Source organism: Myotis lucifugus, unplaced genomic scaffold (genome assembly GCF_000147115.1).
Source record: "Myotis lucifugus unplaced genomic scaffold, Myoluc2.0 scaffold_37, whole genome shotgun sequence".
NCBI lineage: Eukaryota > Metazoa > Chordata > Mammalia > Chiroptera > Vespertilionidae > Myotis > Myotis lucifugus.
In genome coordinates this window covers 2,521,170-2,544,077 of record NW_005871085.1, presented here as the reverse complement: position 1 = coordinate 2,544,077, position 22,908 = coordinate 2,521,170, and the positions used below count along the sequence as shown (strand labels likewise).

At 38.1% G+C, this 22,908-nt stretch overlaps 1 protein-coding gene across 15 annotated transcripts in view; it reads left to right on the top strand.

Moving 5' to 3' along the window:
• The window catches only part of NFYC (nuclear transcription factor Y subunit gamma), a 65,867-nt gene that overhangs the window by 20,853 nt on the left and 22,106 nt on the right, over positions 1-22,908 (top strand). For 6 of the 15 annotated variants that reach the window (XM_006087260.2, XM_023752721.1, XM_006087258.2 and 3 more), the window contains exon 2: positions 18,815-18,927. In XM_006087260.2, coding sequence (XP_006087322.1) covers positions 18,823-18,927 — 105 coding nt within the window. In that variant the 5' untranslated portion in view covers positions 18,815-18,822. The other 9 variants (XM_023752715.1, XM_023752716.1, XM_023752723.1 and 6 more) reach the window with 9 other exon arrangements.

Sequence of the window (22,908 nt, the reverse complement as noted above, 5' to 3'; positions counted from 1 at the left end):
CCGAGGAGTTGAAAGATTGAAGGACAAAGTTTGTTTATACAGATTTGGACTGAAAAGCTCTATTTAAGATGAGAAGAGACTGTACTTGTGATGTTCAAGTTGAGTGGTTAGTAGGAATATGTTATAGATTCAAATTAGGAGTTTTCAAGCAGTAAGACAATAGGGCTGTATTCATTCTCTCCCACTCTTATCCATTCCCTCCCCCCAGCAAAAAAATTCTAAATCCTTTTGGTATGATTGTTGAGTGAACTGCCTAACAGATTCAGAATTCCTTGCATGCTACCTTGTCTTCTGTGTAATTTAGAGGGTTCTTAGTGAAGAATGGTATTTCAGGAGTTCAAAGTAATGTTTGTCAAACTTCTTTTCGGAATTGGAATGCTTATGGTAAGGAAACAGTCATTCTGGGAAGTTATGTCATAAGAGAAAGTATGATTAAGGATTACATTTTAACATTTTAATTTAAATTTCTTTTTTTTTTTTTACAATTCATTGATTTATATGTTATCAGTTGCTTTAGGTTTTATATATAATTTAAAAAACAATTCTAGATACTAATTGACTCTATTGGCCCTGGAGCAGGGGAGACAGAAGGTAAGTGGGGCACAATATGAGGCCTAAATAAAACTCTTTATATTAAGAACTTTGTGGATTTCAATTCTTGGAGAGATATCTATCACTATCTCTAGCCTGGATTCCTAACCTTCTTAGGGTCATGGACTCTGAGAATCTGACCTACTACCTGGAAGGTGCATATAGGCATGCCTATGCAAAATCCCTGGTCACTAGGATATTTTCCAGTGGATATTAATGGTATTTATATGATCTCTGCATTTACACTTTAACTATCAGTGGTTTTCAACCTTCCTAATGCCGCGACCCTTTAATACAGTTCCTCATGTTGTGGTGACCCCCAACCATAAAATTATTTTCGTTGCTACTTCATAACTGTAATTTTGCTACTGTTATGAATTGTAATATAAGTATCAGATATGCAGGATGTATTTTCAGGGGTCGCAACCCGCAGGTTGAGAACTGCTGATACTAGATCAATATTTCCCAGAGAAATTAAAACTCAACTTTCATAAGGAGCAAAGACCTTCTATAACTAACTGTAACTTAGACTAGGGGTGGTTGTGTGTGGGTGGGGGAGGCTTAGATAGGGTCTGAGATTTGGGCATTTATTTACTCTGATTACAGTATTTGAGGTAGCATAGTGCAGTAGCAAAAACAGGCTATTTAAAGTCAGGAGACTTGTATCCAGGTCCCTTCACAGCTGTCACCAGCTTTATGAGCTTGGGCAAGTCAGCCATTTAGTGTCAGCTTCCTCACATGTAAAAACGGGTCCTAAAAATAGCACCTTCCTATTTAGTGGTGAGTCTCAAATGAGATCATGTATGTCATAGTGCTTTGCAAATTGTGAAGTGCTACATAATCTTAGTTGTTACTAATTCAAACTATTAGGGGGTAAGTGCTTATGATGATAGGTGTGGCATCAAAGGAAAAAAATGCCAGTATTTTAACATGTTTACAGAGGAGTTTATTTAAATCCGACACATTTCTTTTAAACTGATTCTACATGCCTTCACTTGCATATTCCTATTTATGTTGACATGACTCTATGTAATGCACTGAGACCATCAAACCTTCCCTTACCAAGATTCCTATGAAATAATTTAAACCCCTTTGTCAGAAATTATAGGTATCAGAATAGATGATATGGGAATGGTGATTTTTTGGAAACCCTTAGTAAATTTTGGAATCTCTCAGATAAAATATGGAAACCGGTTTCAATATGATACTGAGATTTGCATTATAATTCAGGTATGTTGTAATAGTTGCAGATGTTTACCATCAGAAGTTACATTTTTAGTTTACGTACCAAATATTTATAAAGTAAACTGGGAGCCATTATTTTGTTTGCTTTGTGGTCATATGATCTCCTTTCCGTCTGTTTTCAAGCTTGGAAGACAGTTAATAGCTTACACAGTAGTAGCAAGCAAATAAATGTTGGACTGAAGAGTTTAAAAAAAATAGGTCTTTCACCAAAATATAAACATTAACATAAATGTCACACAGTTGATGCCCACTGTGAGATACATTTTCAAGATAAATGGTGGAAACCCATGGAGATCTGGTTCTCACCCATTTTACATACCCACTGTCCCTTATTTTTGGACTCTTTTTTTTTTTTTTTTCTCCTTGGGGTGGGGTGGATATTTTGTGATCTATTTTATTTCCTGTCCTATTAAGTCACTTCCTTTCAGTCATGGTCAGTCAACATTGATGTCTGCCTCCTTTCTGTGCATTGACAGAATCATATTCAGACAGAATAAGGCCTGGCAAAATTGGCATTGGCCTCTCCAAATAAAATTCCAGTTCCAGGGATGTATATGTTTGAAAATAGCAGTCATGGTCACTGTGGGCTTTTTGTTCCTAAAATAAGATGAGGTCTCCTTTAAAGAAGCTATATACATACTTTTGTGGAGACTTCAGTTACCGAAAAAACATTCTTAAAGCTAATCATTTATAGATGGTCTTCATGAATGAAGTTATTTTTGCCTATTCCTAGCCTTAATAATACATGCATACAGTTTGTGTGAGTGTGTGTGTGTTTGTGTGTGTGATTATTTATTTTGTTAATCCTCATCTGAGGACATTTTTTTCCATTGATTTTTAGAGAGAGTGGAAGGGAGGGGGGGGGGAAGAGTAAGAGAGAGAGAGAGAGAGACATAAACATCGATCAGAGAGAGACACATTGATTGGTTGCCTCACACATGCACCACAACCAGGGCCCAGAATCGAGCCTGCAACCGAGATACATGTCCTTGATGGGAGTCAAACCCCTGGGGACTCTTCAGTTCATGGGCCGATGCTCTATCCACTGAGCCAAACTGGCTAGGGCTGTATATTCTTTTTTTTTTTTTTAAATATATTTTTATTGATTTTTTACAGAGAGTAAGGAGAGGGATAGAGAGTTAGAAACATCGATCAGCTGCCTCCTGCACACTCCCTACTGGGTATGTGCCTGCAAGCAGTGTACATGCCCTTGACCAGAATTGAACCTGGGACCCTTCATTCCGCAGGCCTACGCTCCATCCACAGAGCCAAACCAGTTAGGGCGGGCTGTATATTCTTAAATTAGGTTCATGGAAGTCACTGAGGGATCTAGTCGAGTTCCCTTCTTGTAAAATGAGGAAGTTGAGGCCCAGGTAGCTTAGGTGCTTCAATCTTTCAGCTTTTTAATGCCTGGTTTGTGTAAGTTCAGAGATTTAGCTCCCACTCAGTTTATTCCATGTTTCTTATATTCCTTTAGGTTGTTTTTCCTTTTTATTTTTCTTATTTCTCTTCCTTTTGATATATCTATACAGGTTTGCTGTTTGAACACAAAAGGAACAAAGAGAAAAATGGGCCATGAAAGAGGTTCAGAAGTCTCCATGTAGAATCTGTTGGTTAGAAAGTCTGCTGTGGCAGCAGACTTCCCATCCCGTTGAGATCTGAAGATCTCTTGCCTCAGCCAGTTGCTTATTCAGAAAGCTGAGAATCAGCTAGGAAGCTAATGTTGCCCACCTGGCTGAGGTATCCCAGAGAAAGTGGTACTTTTATGCATTACCAGGAAGAAGGTATACAAATATAACACCTGCATGCCAGTTAGTTGTGTTTTGTTTTGTTTTGTTTTTTTTTTGTTAATACTCCTCAAGAACAAGCTAATTCCCAAACAAGTTTGGGCCTGGTTCTTCAAGTGAGTTGTAAAGCTAGTCTGTATTTAATAAACAAAGATCCCAGGATAATTTCAAGGATTTGACAAGTCTGAAAAGAAATCATTATAAGTATACTCCCCAAATAATATTTTAATCATGCCAACTTTAATCTTTACCACCAGCAAGGTGGCATTGTATACCAGCACATGTGTGTTTGTGTAGTGTGGATTTGGTTTTTGTTCTTATTTTGCATATTCTCTGATAGACCATAATATACTTGAAATTTTTTAATTTTTTTTTTGTAGTTGGATTTCTTTATATATACATATATGTATATATGTGTGTGTATATATGTATACACACACACACATTTCAGAGAGGGAGAGAGAGAAACATCAATGATGGAGAATCACTGATCCGCCTGCCTCCTGCACGCCCCCTACTGGGGATCGAGCCCCAAACCCAGGCATGTACCCCTGACTGGAATCAAACCCGGGACCCTTCAAGTCTGCAGGCCGAAGCTCTATTCACTGAGCCAAACCGGCCAGGCTATAATTGGATTTCTTTTCACCACCTTCATTTATTTGAACAGAAATTATAGTTTATTGAAAGAATGAGAGCTTAGATGGTGTAACTTAGTAATATTTAAGTCCTGAGGTATATTGTGACTGAAAATTATAGGAGACACAGATAAATAGTATCTACTTCTTATCTGTATTTCCCAGAAGCTTAGTTTTCTTTTTAATCTGTCCTTTCTGCTGCCTCAGTATTGGGCCCAGCTCTTTAAAACTTGGTTAGAGCCTATTTTTATTATCACCCTTATCTTTCTGTCTCTCCCTTTGGCACATCCCAAAGCCAGACCCCACTGTTCAGTAATTGACAAAGAGTTTTTCTCTATTTAGAGTGTTTACTATAAATTAAATTTTTTGCACCCTGCAATGAAAAAGGGCAGTTGAAGGATAAGAAATGAAGATAAATTCCAGTGTAAAGACAGAACTAAAGAAAAAACACACCTAGTAAATGTTTAACTTTAAGAGGCAAAACATAGCTGTGACCTTGTGTTCTTTAGTTCAAAGGGAGAATAGAAACTAAAATAACTACAGCAAACAGCAGTGCTGATTCACCTGGTTATCTTTTTTTTTTTCTTGAAAGTGCTATCATTTTGATCTGTCTCCATAGTTTCAATTAAATAGAAAACTAAAGGGAAAACCTGCTCAACTGGAAATATCCAGATAAAATGAATCTTTCCTTTATTTATCTAAGGTATATAGTTCTTACCTTGAGAAAATTCTAAAGTTGGATGCTTTACACTTCCTTTCACTAATTCACCATACATGGATGGAGACTTCAAAAATGTATACAAATAAAACTTTACTCCAGGATTTAACAATCTGGTAGGGGAGATAGCTATTGTATATCAAGTATATGAAACTGAAATGGAAAGTACAAACACAGGACACAGAATTTAGAGGAGAAGAAACCTTTAATGAAGGAGGGTAGATTAACTGGGCATTGGACTCAGGGAGGTAGGGACAAGGGCATTCTAGGCATGGGGAACAGGAGGAGCAAGGTCATGGTTCAAAAAGTGCAGTGAGGCTGAAGAGAGCAGTAAGTGGTCTAGTCTGTTTACAGCATAAGGAGATGAGTTACGGGCAGAAGGAAGTGGAAAAAGAAGTGTGGAGAAGTAAATTGGGTCAGATGTTGGAGGGCTTTGACTACCTAGTTAAGAAATTCAAACTGCCTCTACTTGGCATTGGTGAGCTGTTGAAGATTTGGGGTAATAGGTTGATGTGGCATTATCAGAGCTTTGCTTTTATAAGATTTGTTAATCATTATATAGAAGTGAGTAGAATTTGAATAGCAGACACTAGAAACAGTGAACAATGCAGTGGGTTCACATACTAGATTTACAGCCCTTATTGGATTGTTATGAAGGTTAAAGTAATGTCAAGAGCTTAAAATCAGTCCTGGTATACAGTGAGTACTAAATGAGTATTAGCTATTATCATCATTATTTTTACTACATGGAGGTGATGAAGGCCTGAATAAAGTTAGTGGCAATGTGAAGAAAATCAGGAGATAGGCACTATTAATACAGAATTTAGAAGTTGATTAGAAATTGTTAACGTAAAAACATTCAAACCTGTAAAGAATTTTTTGTGAGTTTATTTGAGCCAAACTGTCGACAGTTGCTAGGAAGCAGAACCTCAATGAATTGAGATAATGCTCCAGAGAATGGCAGCGGGGGTGCGAGGGTGGGGGGGGAGAGATACACGGACTCCTGGGATTGGATAAAAAGTAAAATGATAGGTACATACTTAAGTGGGTGCATGATAGGTAACAGTCAACAATGAACATGATAACAATAACAATGAAGGAATTTGTGGTATCTGTCCTGGTGCCCAGGTACATTAGGTTGTACCCCAAGGGGTCCAGAAAAAGAGAAGTTACAAGTTTCCCAGACATTTCAAGGATATGTTATAGATGCAAAAAGACAGATAGTCTCAGTTAAGGTAAAGGTTGACCTTGTCAGTGAAGATACTGGCCTAGGACGTAACTGCCCACCATAACTGCTTTTAGTTAAAGTTTAATTTCAGACCATCCTTTGTGGTTACTTTAGGTCTCTGAGTTTGCAAGACTGCCATGCAGGCGTTCCTGAGCTTGTCAGGTTAGCATGTGGCCCCTTTTGTCCACAAAATGAAGAACAGAGACTCAGGATGACTCTAAGATTTCAAGCCTGGGTACCTGGAAGAGTTAGAAGGAGCAGGTTTGGGGAAAGAGAAAGATGTAATTTTGGATATATGAAGTATGAGTGGCTTTTCTGTAGGACTGGAACTTAAGAGAAATATCAGAATTGGTAATGTATATTTTAAATTTAAGCTCATAGATATTATAGCTGAACTTGGGGAATGGATGGGAGAGAATCGAGGGAGAGAATGGACAGAAGAACCAGAAGAATAAAGCTTCATGTTAGAGATGGAAACAAAAATGGGGGACCTGGAAGTTGAGACATCTAGAAATGAGCATGGCAGAGTCCTCTAGGTCAGCGTTCTAAGATTTTTAATTGCATACTCTTATTACCTGAGCATGTAGCTCTTATATATGTATTAGTATTCTTTACTATAAAAATTCACTTGGTCATTTTTTTGAATATTAGTGTAGTTGAAACTAGGGAATGTCTGTAATTTCTCTATCCAAGCATACATGAGTAAGTAAAGGTGTCACTGTTTAGTAAAGCCCACATTTTCCTCAGACTACTTAGAACACCATGCATGATCTTGTGACAAGTTAAACTGAGGGCATTGGTATCAGCCCATATGTTAAATATTCAAAAAGCTAATATTAACATTTTCAGTGTGTGCCTTGAAAAGATTAGAAATACTTACTGCCCTAGAATCTGGCGGCCTTCACTTGTTCTGAGATGTACAAATATTTCCTTGAAATGTTATGCAGCAGTTCCTTGAGATTAGTTATATATATGTATATGTATATTTGTGTGTATGTGTATAACCTGAAGCTTTCTTGTTTAAACTTTAAGGGTACACACACACACACACACACACACACACACACACACACATCTCCAGCCAGTGCGAAGACTAGAGTGATTTTATTTCTGATCTTACCAATGTTAGCTTTTGAAGTCTCAAATAGAAGAATTCTGTGTGAAGCCAACCATAAATACACATGTAGGAATTTGGCAACATTTGCTTAGCAAGTAATTTATAGCCACATGATCATGATAACAGTGATGAGTAGCACACACAAGATGCCAGGAATAGGATAGCCACATCTGTAGGATTTAGGAGAATTTTTACTGTAAGGCGCCTATATTTAGTTTCTAGGCAAGGTGTGTTATAATTATCCTCAATCTAAAATAAAGGCAATAATAACCCTCAGTCTAGAAAAATAGTGCTAAATTTCCAGCCATCTTACTTGGTTATTTATATCCTGAACTCCATGATTATTTCTTTCCTGGTAATTAAATGACCAAAAGCCCAAGAAGTTACACTTTAAGGTAGTTAATAGTATGTAATGCTTTTACTAGTACATAGTACTTTATAGTTAATGGAGTGATTTTATATTTATTCTCTCATTTGGTATTTACCTAAGGTAGTAGGACAGAGGATTACTACCCCATTTTGGGATGAGGAAACAATAGGCAGAACCTAGTCACATAAGCCCTGTGCTCTTTGCACTGTACCTTGTTATTGTATTTGAAAAACAAGGTAAAGCTGTTCTATCTTATGGGTCTAATTCCTCCTCCCACCTCTGCTTTTCCTGTGCTTCTCTTCCCCCAAAAGGCACACATTTTTAAAAAGGAGGTGGGGAATTTTCTCAGTTCAAATATAATCTTATGTTATAGGACTAAACAAATTGATCATAAAAAGATCAAATATTGAATCAAATTGAATTATTTTTAAAGATTTTGTCAAACAAGATAGGTGATCCAGCCACCTTTTAGAACAAAGCATAACTACTACCAGTGTGTTGGAAAATTGTCTTTCATCAGTCCTAAGTTCATTAAGGTCAGATAGGGTGGCTGAAGGACTTTTTCCAGATACATAGGTTAGAGTTGTGTTGTGTGTTCTATGGTGTTCCATAGCTTGTACATGCATACTTTATAGTATGTATTGAGCACTTCTAGATTTGGATTCTTATCTTGAACCACAGAGATTGGTATTTTTAGATAAGTCATGGTGTTCTTAAATAATCAGTTACTTTATAGTTCTTAGTTGTGATTTATATTCCTTGCTTTAGAACAAAGGAGTTCCACCATGTTCACAATGTAGCAATAGTTATAATTTGGAGGACTACATAAATTTAGCAAGATGATATGGAACCATCTCCAATAAAGGGGCTAGGCTAAGGCTATTCCTCTGAACTATTGTATAGTGAAAAAATAGAGTGACTGACTTCCCATCATTAGGCCTCCAGAGAGAGTAGACTTTGAGCTTGATCTGCCAGAACTTTTCGTCTCCACTCTGGATTAGTGACCAGATATCTCCTAGTCCCAGTCCTCGTGGACAACTGCAGCTTTAACAAGCTTGAAAACCTTAAGTTTTCTACTTTGAAATGTCTTAAGAATCTGGCATCTTGGTATTTTGGAGTATGTTTTCCAGGAGAAGGATCAGGAAATCTAAAGGTAAAAGGCTTAGTGGACTTATGTTTCAGGCTGAGAAGACCCACAGGTTCTTGAGTTTTTGGCCCTCTACTGAGTTATCACTTCTAAAGAGGGAGAACATGCAGTGAAAGAGCACAGAACTGAGAATCAGAGCATATGGGTTTTAGTTCCAGCTTTGGCATATACTTGCCCTGGGACCCAAGGCAAGCCCCTCAGTCTATCTGGATAAAGTATCTTTATCTGTCAGATGGGAATATCAGTACCTGTGCTGTGTTTGCAGTGAAAAACAAATGAGATAATGTAAAGAAAACTACAAAGTGTAAAGCATGTACAAATGTAAGAGATTAGCATAACCATCTCAGTTGCTTTGCACTCTTTGAAGTGGTCTTTACATTCTCAGTTCCAGACAGCTGTATGCACGGGGATGAGAGATTTAGGATTTGGCTGGCTTGGATTTTTATTTTCTCATACCCACCCTCCTCCTCCCTGTCCCCCTTTCAACATTTAAATCAATGATAAAAGACACTAAGCAGAGAGCAAAATTCAGTGTGTCTGTGAATCAAGAATCCATACAGCCAAATCAATACAGCCAAGCTCATCTTGACATTCTTTTAACACCACACAGGATTTTAATTGAGAAATCTCTGAGGGTGATGATAAGCCATCTGGCTTGTGTATGAGGCTTGGTACGTTTTGCAACCTTCTAATGTATTTTCCCATTTGTGTGCTGCAGCTGCCCTGTGAGGTGCTGCTGTAGGTGAGCAGAGACTCAAGAAGTTAAGTGACTTACCCAGGATCATAAACATACTAGTGAACTGGTGCACTAGTATGAAAGGAAATTAATTAGAAAGTGGTTGGTGGGGCAGGACTGGGCAAGACAGGCCGGACACAGCCTGGAGCCAACCTCCCACGGTCCCTCCCCAGCGTCTGCGTCTGGAGTGAGTGGGTGGGGTCCCTCGGCCTGGCCTGCGGGGATTGGGCCGAAACCGGCTCTCCAACATCCCCCGAGGGGTCCCGGAGTGCTAGAGGGCACTCTGCAAAGTTGCTGTAGTACAGGGTGTGGAACACAAACGCAAGTGTGCAGTAAACCAGATTCAGGGCCGACAAGTGCTCCAGCAACAACATAACCTACGGCCGAAGGTGGAATCACACAGCTCCGTGAGGTCAATGTGCGTCATATTGACTGGTCAGTTGGTGGGAGGGACACTTAGCATATTAGCCTTTATATAGAGAGATAGATAGCAGGTTAGTGGCCAGAGAATAAGACTTCCCAGGTCCAGTACATTTTCTGTATTTACCCTTGTACTTTACTACCCCCTCACTGTTGGCAGCTGAGTATCCATTGGTGCTACTGACTGACCTAGAGACATTAAAAGGGGAAGGAAAAAATAGAAAAGTGTTTTAGAGTGTGGAAAGAGACAACAAAGAAATAAAAGAAAGATGCTTACATAATAGGAGACCCCAGTGCCATTAGCATCTTCTCTTTTATGCTTGCCACAGAGATGTTGGGAGCAGGGAACAAGTGGGTTAAAATAATCTTTGGGTTAAGGATTTTAAGTCAGTTAAAAGCTGAGACTGCTCATCTATCTGAACAGTTTGAAAGGACATATACCTTAAAACTGCAAATGAACAGCTATGCTAAAGAACAGAATTTAAGAACTTTGCATTTTTGACTCCACCATTTACTATATTGTGCCCTGAGTAAGCAACTTAAAATACCCATCCTCAGCTTTCCTATCTGTAAAATTGGAATAATATTAACATCTTTATCACTAAGCTGAATAACGATCAATTGAGGGTAATGTATGTGATAAGTAGTTTGTAACTCTAAAGCAGTGGTTCTCAACCTTGTGGCCCTTTAAATACAGTTCCTCATGTTGTGACCCAACCATAAAATTATTTTCGTTGCTACTTCATAACTGTAATGTTGCTACTGTTATGAATCGTAATGTAAATATCTGATATGCAGGATGGTCTTAGGCGGCTCCTGTGAAAGGATCATTCAACCGCCAAAGGGGTCGCGACCCACAGGTTGAGAACCGCTGCTCTAAAGCTCTTAGGTTGGCATCTTTGAAACATTCTTCAGAATCACACTTCTCACTTCTCCTGAGCATACACAAACACAGGATCCTTCCTGAAGCTGGACAGAGGTTGTTCTCAGGGTTTCTGAGTCTTATACAGGATCCAGTAAGTAAAATGGCTCTTTGTTTTAGGATAGAATTTGACTCCGGCTACAGGCACTATTTCTGTTTCTAGCTCATGTCAGAATTCTCTTTCAGGCTCAGGGCCTGAAAAACCAGTTACTCATCATTCTTTCTGCAAGAATTTATTTATTCCTATTAGATTGGAGGGTCAAAGAGATTAACAAATATTTCTTTGGGGCAGAGGGTCTAGCCCAGCTTATTCCTGATGGAGAATGAACAGGTGAGGGAGCCGTATACAGCTGTGTGATTTAGGGCAAGCTTCTTAGCCTCTGGCACTCAATTCTCTATCAGTAAATGGGGATTAACACTGCCTTTATCATGGAAGGATTCGATGAAATAAAACTCTTAAATATCCTTTAGAACTGGGTTCTAAATGTTACTTGGCCCTTTTTTGTAAAGGGCCAGATAATATTTTCAGCTTGCAGGTCATAAGATTTCTGTTGTAACACTTCAACTCTAATGTTATAGTGTGAAAGCAGTCAGAGACAATGTAAATGAATAAGGGTAGCAGTCTTCATTAAAACTTAATTTACAAAAGGAGGCTGCAGACCTTTGCATTAGAATACTTCACTAAAATATATGGTCTTTTCCCCCATCATACAAATACCGATAGTGTTTTATTGTTGTCATATATGCAGGGATGGTTTAAGTTGAACATTGATGAAGGAATGAGGAAGAAAGTATATGAAGTAAGATGTTTACATACCATTTCTATTCCACAGAAACGGGTTTTAAAATGTACTGTTCCTGGCTTCCTGTCAGTTTCATTGCTTATACCAGTTCCTATGCCATCATTTATAATGATGTTATGATCTAGCCACTGTTTAAAAGATTACATTGTAGTAGATAGCAAACAGAAACATGTTTTTGTTTTTGAAGGAAAAGTTGTTTCTGCTACTGGTTTAAAAATGTGTTGGTGTGAGCAGATCTTTAGGAAGAGCAGTGTGCAGCCAGTTCCAACTGTTAGTCTTTGGGGAAGCATGCTTTTTCCAGTAGGTGGTTTGAAAAGCTTCATACTTAGCCTCTTAGAGCTAGAGACAGACACACACTCAAACACTAAACTTGGCACTAATCAGGAAAGAGGTCTCTAGTAAGGCTACATTATTCATTCTTAGAGTAATGGGTGTCATCTATATCCAGTTATGTAAGGGTTTGGAACTTAGTAAGGTTTCTGGCACTAAGCTTAATGCTTTCTTGTTTAAGTAGAAACCTTAGATGAGCTTAAATAGACTGTTGAACCCTCTTTTCTGGCTAGTCATCCTGCCTTCCTTTGTATTATTCATTTAGTGACTTATAGGCCTTCCATATCAGACCACCCGTCAGCATATTTATGTGTTCAGTATACATCAGTCCTGGAGTGGCTCAGTGGAGTGACTGGTTCAAGACGACCAGTAGTAGGCAGCAGGCCAGTTCACAAACATAGGCCTTTTGATTTCCTGAGCAGTGTTATGTTTCTTTTTCTGAAATTGTCAATTTGAGGTTGGTTTTATTATGGAGAGGATATGCCTCCTTAAGGCTTGAAATGTTTTTTCAGCCATGATTGATAATGGCATATATCCTTCTGTGTAAACATGAGAACCAAATTGTCTGTTAGTAGAATTATTGTTTTGAAAATCTTAGTTCTCAAATTTAGTTTTAATTTTTCTTTGTAGTTTGGAAGAATATCTAAAGTAGCAAGCACAAATTAGCTTTAATCCTACCCCTTTTCTTCTTATCCATCTAACTACTCATATTAATATTCCTTCTTTCTCTTAAACTCTCTCTCATCATTTGAAATATAACATCCCAATAGTTTAGCTAATTCAAATAAAGAAACCTGGAACTAACTTTGATAATTACCTGAAGCAGCACTGGAACATAAAATGCATGTGATACTACCGACTGGGCTTTAAAATAAAAATCTTGTCATCTCGTGACATAGGAAAACATTATTAAAATGCAAGTCAAAAAGGGAGTGAAGAAGATATGGGCTTTGAACATAGGGAGATACTTGTTGGAATATGTTAAGTTGAAGAAACAGGAATAATTGAGGACACTCATAGCAGCCTAAAAGCTGCAAGTTTGATTGGGGGGGGGGGAGGGACATTAAGGAGAAAGATGGTAACAATGTTTAGATTTGTTTTTCATTCAGAACAGGGCTAAGAGATATTGCTTATGCTTGACAATGAGAGCATTATTTCTTAGGTAAAACTTGACTGGGATGAGTCAGCTCTTATACTTCAGTAGAAGCAGCATTGGTCAAGGGATTTATTTTAGGAGAGCTTTCTGTGGTTTTTTTTCTTGAGTAGTTGTGATATTAGGGTTTTAAAGTATTATCGCCCCAAAACATCTAATTTGGTTTTAGTTCAAAGAGCTGTATTGTGGGTTTAGGCATATTATAAAGGACTTTTGTAGAGAGAATGGGGTAAATGCTAAGATACAGGAGAGCTAAAATGTAAAGGTATAGAGTTTTAGAAATTAGGGAATTTACACTAAAACCTTATATTTGTTTGTATTTTGTGAGGATAATCATTTTGATACATCCTTTCCATGTCCAGGCATATCACTAAGGGAGGCAAGCATGGTACCTGGTCAAAAGCAAAAGTTTGAAAGATTTCTAAGAGAATCTTAAAAGAGGAGCACTAGCCCTGGCTGGTTTGGCTCAAGTGAATGGAGCATCGGCCTGTGGACTGAAGGGTCCTGTGTTTCATTCCGGTCAAGGGCACGTGCCTGGGTTGTGGGCCCGGTCCCCAGTTGGGGGCGAGTGGGAGGCGGCCGTCAATGATTCTCTCTCATTATATGATGTTTCTTTTTTTTTTTTTTTAAATACATTTCTTTATTGGTTTCAGAGAGGAAGGGAGAAGGAGAGAGAGATAGAAACATCAGTGATGAGAGAGAATCATTGATCGGCTGCCTCCTGCATGCCCCCAACTGGGGACCGAGCCCGCAACCCAGGCATGCGCCCCTGGCCGGAATCGGACACCGGGACCCTTCAGTCCGCAGGCTGACGCTCTATCCACTGAGCCAAGCCGGCCAGGGCTTGAGGTTTCTTTCTATCTCTCTTTCCCTCTCCCTTCCTCTCTGAAATCAATAAAAATATATAATACATATATAAAAAAAGAGGAGCACTCTACTTCTGGGATATTTTGAAAACTGCGTAGGTCTCTTTTTCTTTCTTCAAGAATGATGAACAGTAACTGGATATTCAAATGACAGCTAGATTGGCCACCACTGAGTGATCTGATTGAATCATCTCATTTCCTCCATGGTTTTCTCCTTATTGTCCTGGTAATGGGTGGCCAAACAGGTATTTGCCCTCCTCCTACTTACCTATTATCATAAATCTGTCCTGGTCTCCTTTCTTTCTTTTTTTAAATAATTCTTTATTGTTGAAAGTATTACATATGTTCCCTGTTTACTCTCATTGACCCCCTCCAGCCCGCCCCCGTCCCCCACCCCAGGCCTTCACCATCCTATATCCTGGTTATCCTGGTCTCCTTTCTGAGAAGGTTCTGACTTTCAAAAAATTTATATTTGGGAATTGTAGGCAGCCATGCTTTCTGCCTTCCAGTCTGCCTTACAAAGTTCAGGACCGACTGTGTGTGTGTGTGTGTGTGTGTGTGTGTGTGTGTGTGTGTGTGTCTCAGTACCCGTGTGTCTGGACCCGGTATCCTTCCAATTATGTGGATTTCTGATTATAATCCTTACTTTAAAGGCCCATCAGGAACCTTGTTTATTTTGTATAACCACTTCCTTTGGTTGTTCAAACACTCCCAATAAGTCTATTTCAGGGCCAAGCTTTCCAAGAGGCCTCTTTTTCTCAGAAAGGCCATACCCAGCAACTCTCTTGCCCTTTTATTTGGGATAATTATCAGACTGCATGCTAGATGCTTTGAGGAATCCAGAAATGAATCAGGTCCTAGCCACAAGGAGCTTGTAAACCAGAAAAGGAAATGATAAGACATACACATAAATAATGATCATACAAGCTAATGTGGTGAGGGCAGAAAAAGATTACTGATCAAGGGCTCTAGGTTCATAAGAAGGAGTAATCACTTCCAGAGGGGGTATTTAGAGAAGACTTGTGGAGAGATGGCGATTGAGTTGAACATTGGAGCAATAGCCTTTGCATGATGGACTCTGATTCTTCCCTTTCTAGCTTTGAAAAGCAAACTGTTTTTGTGGGTTTAGGCATATTATAAAGGACTTTAAATAAATTTAAAGTTTTTAAAAACAAATTAATAGGTATTGGGAGTTGAGATTGCATCTAGCAACAACCATTCAATATTTCATCTGATCCTGAAGTCTTTACTAAATAGTTAGGGAGTCTATTCAAGTACCTATGAAGTAATTAATGAACATGAATTATAGGTCTACAGTGATAAATTTACAATCAATAATGAATTAAATCTGGAAAATTCTATACTGCATTTTTCATCAGAATGATCTAAGTTAATGTGGCTTGGTCTTAGGGCAGTTTTGTCCTTGTCAACTATATATAAGTAGTTTTATCCCATCATAGAGATAGCAATTTAAAAATGGAATCAAAAGGGTCGTGGAATATAAATCTCTTTCTTACTTTAAAATACATACTTTTTCTCATCTTCCTAGAAGATGAACCTAGCATATTTTCCATGGGCTGTAGATGTTATAAATACACTAATTGCAACAAAATCTGTTTTGTTGCAATTAATATATTAATTATAAAGATAAGTGATAAGATTAAGCCTGCTTTATATTTTTTAACTTTTTGGGATGCTTGGTGAACAAAAGCTGTTTGTGTTTATGATTAAGTTTTGTTATTTTATTTATTTTTTAAATATATTTTATTGATTTTCCACAGAGAGGAAGGGAGAGAGATAGAGAGTCAGAAACATCGATGAGAGAGAAACATCGATCAGCCGCCTCCTGCACATCTCCCACTGGGGATGTGCCTGCAACCCAGGCACATGCCCCTGACCGGAATCGAACCCGGGACCCTTCAGTCCGCAGGCCGACGCTCTATCCACTGAGCCAAACCGTTTTCGGCAAGTTTTGTTATTTTAATGTTAAGTTTTACCTTGGTCAGAAAATATTAAAAACCTCAGTTTGTTTTCATAAAATCTTTTGCTTGAGATTTGGTCTGTTTTTTAAAGGCCCATGTAAAAACTGGACCTGCTTTAAGGAAAGCCTTTGGAATCAAAGTACTCACGTTTTCTAGGAATTTACAGTAACAATTTGTGTTCTTCCAATAGGTATTAAAAGAAGTAACTACTAATCATTTCTGTGCAAAGATGCTAGAAAATATGCCCCAAACTTTTTTGTCTTTTTCTTCAGGATAGCATCTTCTGTTTCTAATGAGGAGAGTATCTTTAAAGTCAGGAATTTATAAAAAGAGGTTCTTGGATAGAAAAATCATAAAAGCTGTAATTCTAAATCCAAAGCTCAATTGGAACTTGGCAAATTCAACTTAATGTATAGAATAGAACTGTCGAAAGCTGAACAGAATGCCTTACCAGTAAGCTAGTTTCCCAGAACTGGAGAGGGATAAGCTCATATTTAAACTAAATGACTACTTAGGGTGGGATTGAGTGGGCTGGGCAGAGGTTGAAGTAGAGCTGTGAGCATTTTTAGAGGGGTGGGCCTGGGTGGCTCTTAATGTCTTTTTCAGTCCTAACCTTCTATGATACACTAAAATATAAAGGACATTTTTATTGATGTATTTTGTGCTTATCTAATTCAGATGGGCTTCTCAAGTTAAAAACGTAACCTTTAACTTATTTTTGAGTTTCAGAAATATTTAACTTCTATTTTGTACATAATCCCCACTTCAACAGTGTGAGGCTCTGAACCAGCCAACGAGGACATTCGCAATCTATTGACTGCCCATATGTTTGTGAATTGATTGCGCCAAGACATCCTTAGTAGGGGTAATGCAGAATTTAATATCAGACTGTGCACAGGTGGTTTTAAAAGTGTTTCTTGAATTGTTCACCTTTGTAACAATTGTTGGGAGAGATCAGAGGACATCACAAAGTTGTCACCAATTTTCTAAATCTCACAAACCTTTACACTCAAACTAAACCCATTCATCGTTAGCAAGAATACAAGATATCACACTGGCAATTGTGACTGTAGTAGTTTGCATGGCAGATTTTGCTAAGATCAGGCCTGCCCATAGATCAATACAATAAAAGGTTAGATTCTTATTTTAAAATTTTAAGGAATTATTTTCATTTCCAGAAAGATTTTTTTTTATTTGCCCCATTTTAAAAGGTTAGTGAGTCTCACTTTTTTCATTGTCATGAGTATCTCGTAAGACTCTATTAATAACAATAAATAATTAAACTTCTCTAGATTATCTTGATATCTTTGTTCTCAGTACACCTAAGAGAATAGTGTAATAGGTTATTCGCATATGGTGATAAGTGAAAATGTAATGGAAGCTGAGTTGAGGACCTTAGTTGGTTATTTAGGACTCAGGATTTTATCTAGTCATTTCCAACTGTGATTCAACACTCTTCACTTAATTCCCTCTCGAAACTCTAAGATCATATTGTTTCCTAGTACTTAGAGTTCCTGTTGATGTATAGAGCTTCTTCTGTAGGCCTCCAGCACTAGAAATTGGCTCCAAGCCATTTCCCATTACATCATCACCCACTAATGTCATTACATCGGAGTGAAATCTGCTTTGAAGATTGTACTCTTGTTTTCTTTCCATTTTTTTCCTTTTATCATTTTCTTTAGAAGGAAAAGGAAAAAATCAGATACCTCTAGAACATTTCAAACATTTGAATGAATCAAATGTCTTCACAGACTAAACCTAGATTTAGCAGCCTTCATTCCACTCTGCTGATGGAATGATCTGCCCAGCATGTATCCACATGGACCCTGGAAAGTAACATGTTTGGTGCTCTTCTTTCAGCCCTTCAGAATTAGTTCTTAATGATTTATACACTGAGTGGCCAGATTATTATGACCACCCCATCAGTACAATTAAGTGAATTAGTTATACAAATAATAATAATAATAATTTTAAAAAAACCTTGAGAGTATTTGTTTAGGAAGTTTTCAGTATTCAGTATTTTTGGAAGTGTCAATGAAGCACTGATGGGGTAGTCATAATAATCTGGCCGGTCCTAATAATCTGGCCACTCAGTGTATAGTTCTCCACCAGCATCCAGTCACTGGCATTATTAAACCTTTTCAAATAATTTCCCAGAATAGAAATTCTTAGGACATCACTAAGTTTCTAGTTCTTTGTGTTTGATTAAACTGTTTTTTGCATTTAAGTATTTGCTGGGTAAGCATTTAAGACATCTGGAGTTTTTTACTTTCCCCCTGGAATCTTTTAAGGCATTACAATATTATCTACAGTTATAGCTGAAGTGGGGATCCTAACTGATCTTCTTTTGAACCCATCAAAAAGCAGTTGACTGAATGTAGGTTCTGACCCTCTTCTTTCTATTCTAAATTTAATTCCCCATTGTTGCAAAGTTAAATGAGTCCAGCCTGCATGGCTCAGTGATTGAGCATTGACCTAGGAAACAGGAGGTCAAGATTCGATTCCTGGTCAGGGCACATGCCCAGGTTGCGGGCACCATCCCCAATGCGGGGCATGCAGGAGACAGCCAATCGGTGATTCTCATCATTGATGTTTCTATCTCTCTTTTCCTCTCCCTTCCTCCCTGAAATCAATAAAAATATATTTAGAAAAAGAAAAGTTAAATGAAGTAGTGTAAACATCCACAAGGAAAGATATAAATAACGGACAGAAAGTCTGACTTATTATTATTTTTAATGTGTCTCATGTATGTATTTGTTTTCAGTTGTCAAAATGTCCACAGAAGGAGGATTTGGTGGTACCAGCAGCAGTGATGCCCAGCAAAATCTACAGTCCTTCTGGCCTCGTGTCATGGAAGAAATACGGAATTTAACAGTGGTAAGAAAGAAGGAGAAACTTTTAAAGAGTCTAAAGAGTTATGAGATGAATAACCAAAACATAGACTAAAACGTGTAATCTCAAGCACATTTACAAAGGCATAATTTATTCCTGATCTCTGTGTTCACATGTGGTTTTCCACAGAAAAGTCACTCTTTCTCTTCTGCAGTCTAAAGGTGATGGTTTTATCTAAACTGTCTTAGATATAAAAGAGAAGGGAGGAAAAATAAAATTATAAAATAATTACTGGGGTCTATTGTTCATATTTTAAGGGGATAATCTCATGGTTAAGTTTATCAGGTTTTAGTGCTGGGGTCCGCCTGGTATAAAACTAGTGCCCTTCTAGAGTGTGGTCGGATTAGGCCAGTATAGCAAGTCTACTTTCCAGCTGAGCACAGAACCAGAAATCCAAAATCAGGCAGGTGGCCAGAGAAACTCTGGAGGTTCAAACTCAGCACTTAACTTTTCTGTATTTTGTTGGGCTTTGATTTTTTTTTAATTGTGGAAAAAAACACAGAACAAAATTTACCATCTTAACCTTTTAAAAATGTATAGTTCAGTAGTGTTAAATATATATTTACATTGCTGTGGATCATCTCTCCAGGATTTTTTCATCTTGCAGAACTGAAAGTCTATACCCATTAAACAACAACTACCCTTTCCTCCTCTCCCCAGCCCCTGGTAACCACCATTCTACTTTCTGTTTCTATGAATTTCACCAGTCTTAAATGCCTCATATACATGGGATCATACAATATTTGTCTTGTTGTGATTGGCTTATTTCAGTTAGCATAATGTTCTCATGATTCATCCATGTTCTAGCATGTAATTGGATTTCTTTCCTTCTTAAGTCTAAATAATATTCCATATATATGTATATTCGCTACATTTTATTTATCCATTTATCTGCCTTTCTCTATGGCACATGAAGGTATCTGCTTCTCCGACTGCATCTCTCTGCCTGTGTAACGTTGTCAGATATTTTAGCATTTAGTCTGTGCCTATCCAGAACTCACTAGCACTTATAACCAGACTTCCTCAGATATGTCAGAGCCTCTTAGGTTGACATCTCAACATGTCTAACAGATTTTTTAAATATCCATATGTTCAGACTATCCAAACATAAATAAAACGTATGAGAGTATTCACAAGCTGTCGGTGGTCTCTAAGACTGGGACAGAGATTATTCTAAAACAACGAATTGAAATTTGCTAGGTGATATATATTACATGATATATTAGAAATACTGGCCCCAGTCAATTTGGTCTGAGTTCTGCAAAAGCAATTTATCTTTCCTCTCAGGGTGGCCATCATGCTCTCTTTACTCTGTAATTGTGCGTAAATCCAGGTAGTGTCCAGCTGGAACTGAAGTTGGTCAAAAATCATACCTAAATGATTGCACACCAGAATGATTGTGTAAAATACCATCTTTCTGCTCGACAGAGCTCTGGAAATAATAATTCACAGACTTTTTGGCATTGGATTTTATTCCTCTAGACCTCTTTGAAAGTGGACAAGAGAAAGCTAAGTTTGTCTTTTGGGGAGTAGGTGGGGAGGCAACAACGCTGAATCTTGAAAAAGAAAAATCTAATTCTCCCCTAACTTACTCCGTACGATTCAGCCTCCAATTAGCTGTAATGTAATGCTGAGGTCACTTTCTTTTATTTACCAGTTACATCTTTTCATTCTTCAGTGCCTCCAGATTAGACAGTGGTATTTTTAACATTATAGTCAAATCAGATAACCATTTAAAGAAAAACTTGGAGGTGTGAGGTTTATGGATTATTACAAAACAGGGCCTGTGTTGTTTGAGCCCTTCTTGTAGAGCAGTGTTTCTCAAACTTGATTGTCTTAATGAACCACATGAGGATCTTGTTAAAATATAGATTTTGATATAGTAGGTTTGGAGCAGAGCCGGAGATTCTGCATTTCTTCTGAGTTCCCAGGCGAAGCCATTGCTGACTTTGAGTAGTAAGACTTTAAAAGCAGCAGTGGCCGTTAACACTGACTGTGGATCCCCAGTCACCAGGGGCGTTTTCAAAAATCGTGATGCCAGAAATTCCGGATTCAGTTAGTCTGGGACAGAACCCAGGCATCTTGATTTTCTAAAGCTCTCCAGGTGATTCTAACATGCAGCCAAGATTGAGAATCATTGCTTTTGAGAGGATTCAATCCTGTCTTGCTGGAGTATCTGGCTGGATAGGCCTGGAAAAGATTTCTCATCATTATTTGAAACTCTGGATTTTCTTTAGTGCAGCCTGAGACCCATTGGCTTTTCTTTGGCTCTGAACTCTCATTGAATGAATTCAGACTTCTTGAAACTCAGCAGTTTCAGATGGCAGTATTTTTAATGGAGTTCTTTTGTTGTGATCAAGAGCACAGAAATGTTCTGAGAGAGAATCTGCTTTTCCATTTGCTGATAACACTACCAAGAGTAGAGTCAGTCTGTCTCAGTTGTCTTTCACTTGGATCAGCATCAGGAGAAGTTAGCACATGAGTTCCATGGTTGCCAATGATGAGGGAACGTTGAATTGAAAGCCAATTTAGTGGACATCAGTCTACTGATAATTAAGGGCTCCCCTCTCCAATAAGGTTATCGTAAACTCTTACATGTGACTGGAAAGCTAGGATGAGATTATAGAAAACTGGGCTATTGTCAGTAATAATGAACCACATACACACATATATCTTTCTTTTTTCCAAATATTTTTTTTTTATTGATTTCAGAGAAGAAGGGAGAGGGAGAGAGAGATAGAAACATCAATGATGAGAATCATTGATCGGCTGCTTCCTGCACGCCCCCCTACTGGGGATTAAGCCGACAACCCGGGCATGTACCCTTGACCCAAATCGAACCCAAGACCCTTCAGTCCGTAGGCCGATGCTCTATCCACTGAGCCAAACCGGCTGGGGCACACACACACATATATCTGAAGATCCACTTTTCACATACTGTCCCTTTAGAGCTCAAGGTTTGGGGATTATGAGAAAGTGTCTTACAAAAGAAAAGGTTGGAGTGGGCTTAGAGCAGAGCTTTTTGTAAATTTCTGCCTCACTTTATACTTCTCCAAGGTGGGAATTATATAATCTCTTTATCTTTGACCCTTTCTTGTTGCTTTTGATTAAAGACTAGTCTTATAGAAATTCTGAAAGTGGTATTTTACTCTTTCAAGTTGGGGAAGAAGGTCTTTTTTATCAGTTTTGGGTTTTGATTAAGTAATCTTGGAACAAACTTGTGGAAATTATATTCACTAACCAAGTCAAATAAGAGTGCACTTGCAAGAGAGCTGAATCTTATGGTCTTAATCTTGTGTTGTATATGTCATCCTGGGAGGCCTTTCAAAGGAATTATCATCCCCAGCATTGTCTTTGGGATTTCTGTTTAGCATCATCATATTTTGTGATATGCCACACATGAAGGAAGACCAGTGATTGATTTCTGTGGTAAATGTTTTGTTTTTTAAATCCCTTTAGGGTCTGGCCTCAATCCAGCATTCTCTTTCGTGTTGCTCCCCTCTGTACTAAGGTCATATATCTAAAACTTAAATAGGCCCTGTTTTGTGGGTCTCTGTGCTTCTGTGCATGCTGCTCCCTCTGTCTGAATATGAATTCTCTATTTTTCCAACAAGCAAATTTGTAGCATCCCTTATACACAATTCAGATGTCAGCCTCTCTGTGGAACATTTGCCAACTCCTCTTGCTCACTCCAACCCCCCATTGCCAGCTGGTATTTTCTTCTTTGTTTCTGTGGGATTTTACACCCCCGTTCTAATATAATATATGGTGTTTTAATGTTTTTATGTGACCGTCTCTAACAATTAAACTATAAGCTGTTCAAAGGTAAGTATAGATTTGCATCTTTCACATAGTAGCACATATCATATTAGTTGAGTTACATGAATGAGTAAATGAAAGAGGAGAAAACAAATAAGAATAGAAAGAATGTGTCCTGCTCTCTCCTTTTAGTAAAAATTTAATAAA